The following is a 5272-nucleotide window of genomic DNA, read 5'->3' as shown; positions in this document are numbered from 1 at the left end:
ATATTCCTCCTCGTTTATATTAGCATGCAGTCTAATGTATTCTTTAGCCTCATGTGCACTTGAAAATTTTTGCCCTAACATAAAAATTTGTTATTTGTTTTAGATCCTTACTTCCCATCTCTTTTTGCTTCATCTCTTTTATCTTTTTGTTCCTAAGAGAATCAAGATCTGCATCAACCTCAAAATCATAGTCAAATTCCTCGTTATTCGATACCTCTAAATCGACATATTCTTTAGCTACCTCTCCTATTGTGTGACCACCAAATTTGAAATCTTTCATATCTACTTCAATATCAGCAATGTTCTTGTCCTCATCCAAAACGTAATCATCATCACTGTCATCATGTTCTTCTACAGTTTTTTAAGAATAAATGGGTTGACTAGCCTTTGGTTCATTCTCAATTGGTTCAATCTCTTCAGCTTCAACCTCATGTTCAATATAAACACGCAACTCTTTATGATCATTTACATACGCAACCATGTATTTAATATCTGAATTACCAACTAATCCTACTAACCCATAATCAAGGTCACTGTTAGGCCTAAGAAAGTGGTCATAAACTGGACTAATTCCATCGTAACCCAAATCCTTCAAGATATCATTAATCACCAAAACAGATTAGTATGAAGAGTCTATAGAATCAACATAAGTTGTCATACCATTAATATAATTCCTTCTCGGAGGATTTGTAAACAGTGGCGGAACCAAGATTTTTTTTCACCCCGGTCAAAAAAAAAAAAAAATTTAAACCGTATCAATTTTTTTGAGGAAAAGATGGAGGTTTTGGGGCAAAAAATGGAGGTTTCTAAGCAAGATTTGAAGGTTTTTTTTGGCAAAATTTGAAAGTTTATGGGCAAAATTTGGAGAATTTTGTGCTAGATTTGAAAGATTTGGGGCAAAATAAATAGGTTTTGGGGCAAATGGCTTTTCGGTTTGGGGCAAAATAAAAAAATCCAAATTTTTACACTAAAATTTCGAAATCGAATGGGGGCGAACGCCCCCCCGGTTGCTCTTTAAATTCGCCCCTGTTTGTAAAGTGCCAGCCATGGTGTAATTTGATCATAAAACATGTATCATACATATCTAAAACAAATCAAAATTGTAAACAATTATCATAACATGTATGTCATGATTATACAAATTATCATAACATGAATAACATGTGTTATCTGTTTAAAAAACAGGTAACACAAATTATCAAACATAAATAACATGTTTAGCATGTTCAAGAAATAATAACACCAGTAATCGTAAACAATCATCATAAAATGAGAAACATATATGTTTCGTCTGTTCGAAATATAAAATGCAAATAAACAAATACTATACCATATTCTAGTCAATTTTTACATGACTGAACAAGTAACCAGACGATTGTGAAGTTCATGTTTCAATGAAAATAAGTAATGTATAATGTGATGTAAATTTAAATATAGTTTGGTATTGAGAAAAATAGAGTAAAAGTCTATAAAGAAGTAGAAAAAATGCTTCTATTAAAGAGAAGTGCAGTACAGGGCCCAAAGTTAAAATGTCCTGGTGATAAGCCCTGAACAAAAAAACCCAACAGTGTGTTTGGGTTGAGTAAGTTTTTATAAAAGTTTAAGCGATACAGACATTGAGCAGCTTCAGTTGATTCGATTCGGCTTGAGTATCTTGAATTTAAACCGAACCAATAGTTTCGGTTACAACCAACATCAGTTTATCACATTATGCAAAAATGTAACCATGGCTAATAATGATTCATCATATGACTGCTTGATATTGGACAAACAATTGGGTGATCATTTTGTGTCAATAAGGTTATAATTAGTTACTTCTTAAACTGATCATATTCTTTATCGAGTGACTTCATTAATTAACTAAACCGTTTTCAACTCAGAAGAATTTGAATTATAAAATGAAGAGTAATAAAATCTTATATTGTAGAATTGATTACACGATTGTTCAAGAAAACAGTGAACCAATAATTGATCATGTACAAATTTTTTACCAAAATCTAAAGAGTTGTAGAAAATTAAGTAAGTAGCCCATCATCAAGATCGACGAGAAAAACCCTACGGGGAAACCGACCCAAGTTCCCTCCCATAAGAACCATGATTGTTTATCGTTCGTCTCGTCTCTTCCTTCTGATGGTTGGATATCTTCGGGACAAATGATCCTAATCTGCATACCACATAATCCACTGTTGTTTTGAAAATAACTCAAATCGTTCATAGTGTCCATTTGTCCACCAACAGGAATCCTACCTGTAAGCTTGTTGTTACTCACATCTAAAATTGCGAGTTCACCAAGCTTAGTCAATGATTGAGGAATTGAACCCGATAATTCATTGTGCGACAAATCCAAACTTTCGATGCCTTCTAAATTGCCAAAAGAGATTGGAATATTCCCGGAAAATATGTTGTGTGAAATGTTGAGCACCTTTAAGCTTTTGAGATTGCCTAACGACGTAGGTATTTCCCCGGATATTTTGTTGCCAGACAAGTCTAATAAAGAGTAGATTTCAAGATTGCGACTCGTTAGACCTTGAAAAGATTTCTTCCAATTCACAATCAAGTCTTGAAACTCGATAATGTTATTGAATAAGTCGGGATCATAAATATAAACTGGGAAAAGGTAACTTGATGTTGATATTTCCGGAGTTTCAATCATTCGAGGAAGGTTTCCCATCTCTTTTGGAACATTTCCTACTAGGTTGTTACCTGAGAGATCAAGAATCCTAAGGGATGTGAGATTCGAGATCGTGCTCGGTATAAATCCTTCGATAGAATTGTTCCTTAGGCTTAGGACTTGAAGGGTTGGGATTTGAGGGAGTATATTTTGGAAATTTCCAGTAATCTCATTGTCATGAAGATCAAGATGTTCTAGGTTAGCAAATTTAGGCAAATCCCAGGGCAAGTCGCCCGAAAACTTGTTACCTCCTAAGGATATAATTCGTGCATCTTTTGAGAAGTTCATTGGAATATTACCGGTGAACAAGTTGTAAGACAAGTCTATGTATACAAGGTAACGATTTTCTCGAAAAACAGGAAAACTATCGCCAGAAAAGTTGTTCCTTGACAGGTCTAGAAGCATTAGCAAAAAAATATTTGAGATTGATTTTGGAACTTGTCCCGAAAAATTATTACCGGACAACATAAGAATCATGATTCCCTCTGCGTTACCTATATTATCAGGCAACTCTCCAGAAAAATTATTTCGAGACAAATCAAGAATTACTAAACTCACCAATTCAAATAGACGTGCTGGAATAGATCCTTTGAGTTTGTTATCCGAAAGTACTATGACTTCAAAATCCATATTTGTGAGCCAATCTGGGAATCTTCCTTCCAATTGATTGTTACTCAAATCAAGAAGATACAAATCTTTTTGTAATGAAATCCATTCGGGAATTTGACCGGAAATTCCACATGAAGGCATAGAAAGTTGTTCTAGACTACATTTTGGAACAATCTTCTTGTTATTGTTATTCCAAATCAAGTTGTTTCCTTTTCCACCAATAAACAAATTCTTCAAAGTGCTGATCTGAAATAACCAAGTTGGTATTTCTCCGACTAGATTGTTGTTCTGTAGACGAAGTGATTCTAGCTTAGTCAAGTTTCGTATCGATGATGGGATTAAGCCTGTAAACTTGTTCTTGCTAAGGTCAAGTGTGGTCAAGTTGGGTAGTCTTCCTATCTCAACCGGAATTTGAAATGCGAAAGAATTTTCAGACAAATCCAGTATTTTCAACTCGCGGAGGTCAATAACCGAAGATGGGATATTTCCCGAAAACTGATTCTTTCCAATGGAAATTTCCCTTAACTTGGTCATATTCACAATCGTTTCTAGGATGCTCCCAGAAAAAGAATTCTTCTGTAGCTTTAACGTTTCAAGATTTCGGAGCTTACGAACATTAGTGGTTAAAACACCTTGGAAAGTATTGTTACTTAGATCAAGAATTTGAAGAGATTCGAGCTCAAAAATTTGAGGAGGAATTAAACCACTGAAACGATTTGAACTTAACCTTAGTGTTGTCAGATTTCGAAAATACTTTATTCCAACTCCTAATTCCCCTTCAAACGAATTGGAATGCACGTCCAAGTAACGTAAATCTGTTAACTTGGAAAGTCGGCGGGGAACTAGAACACCTTGAAAACTATTGTAACTTAAATTAAGAATTCTGAGGGATTGGAGTTCAAAAAGTTGGGAAGGAATCCAACCATTGAATTTGTTGCTATTTAAATTTAGTGTGGTTAGGTTTTGAAGAGACCAAAGTTCGGGTGCTAGATTACCCTCGAGTAAATTTTCGCTAAGATCCAAGTAACGTAAACTAGTTAACAAGAAAACTTGCCTTGGAATGGAACCATTGAAACTATTCAATTTCAGGTCAAGGTGAACCAATTCGGTGAGATTTCCAATTCCGTCACCAGGAATCTCACCTCTTAACCAATTCATCGAGATATCAAGTAGTTTTAGAGACTGGATTTGGAAAATGGGAAACAAAGTGTTAGAAAACACTGGAGCCGGAGCTAATGTAGGGACAATTTCATTTAGATGAAGCCCAACTACATTTCTAGTTCTAGTTTTGCTACAATTGACACGGTCCCATGAACAACAATCGGAATCAAGAACCCACGAATCTAATTTCGTGAAAGGATCGGAACTAGAATTGAAGATGGTGGTGAGAGTAGTTTTGAAGTCGAGAAGTGCTTGTTTTTGATGAAGAGGACAAGAGAATGATGGGGTTGTTATGAAATTGAGTACGAATAAGATTAGTACCATTATGTTTAATAGTTGTGTAGCTAAAATGGTTGCCATGATGGTTTCCAATAATTTGCAGATATCGTTTTTGTGATATAAAGGATTAGAATTTAGAATTAGGGAAGTTGTAAAGTGGTTCAGCGGTTGGTGGCATGCTTCCTTTAGGGGAGGTCAGGAGTTCGACCCTGTTGGCTATATATTAAAAACACAATTTCATCTCTGACATAAAGTATCCACCCATGACACCTTTCCCATATCGTTTGGGGGGCTAAAGGATAGGGGATTTTACTTGGCCGTGCCCTTGGATCGGTTTCAAGGTTTCCTCCCAGCAAGTGATCGGGGCGGGGTTATTATCGCTGCATCGGCATAGTCGAAACGGGATCGGCATAGTCGAAACGGGAGATGATCGCAACGGGTGATAAAGTCCCCATCGGTTGATCCTGTTAAAAAAAAAAAAAAAAAAAAATTTAGAATTAGGACTTCATTTTATCTTCTTGATCTAGAAAACGCGTAAATAGCATGTAGTTT

General features: G+C 35.5%; 1 protein-coding gene across 1 annotated transcript; it reads right to left on the bottom strand.

Annotated features, from left to right (window-relative positions):
• Positions 1 to 1901: 1901 nt before the first annotated feature.
• Positions 1902 to 4801, bottom strand: LOC139868195 (uncharacterized). The gene has a single exon (XM_071856527.1). The coding sequence runs from the start codon at positions 4799 to 4801 to the stop codon at positions 1988 to 1990; it is 2814 nt and encodes a 937-aa protein (XP_071712628.1). The 3' UTR covers positions 1902 to 1987.
• Positions 4802 to 5272: the final 471 nt, after the last annotated feature.

Source organism: Rutidosis leptorrhynchoides, chromosome 1, assembly GCF_046630445.1.
Source record: "Rutidosis leptorrhynchoides isolate AG116_Rl617_1_P2 chromosome 1, CSIRO_AGI_Rlap_v1, whole genome shotgun sequence".
Lineage (NCBI taxonomy): Eukaryota > Viridiplantae > Streptophyta > Magnoliopsida > Asterales > Asteraceae > Rutidosis > Rutidosis leptorrhynchoides.
This window is presented reverse-complemented; position numbering and strand designations above follow the sequence as displayed.

Coding starts and splice junctions, on each gene's coding strand:
- LOC139868195 (XM_071856527.1), bottom strand. CDS start 4,801: ATGGCAACCATTTTAGCTACACAACTATTAAACATAATGGTACTAATC.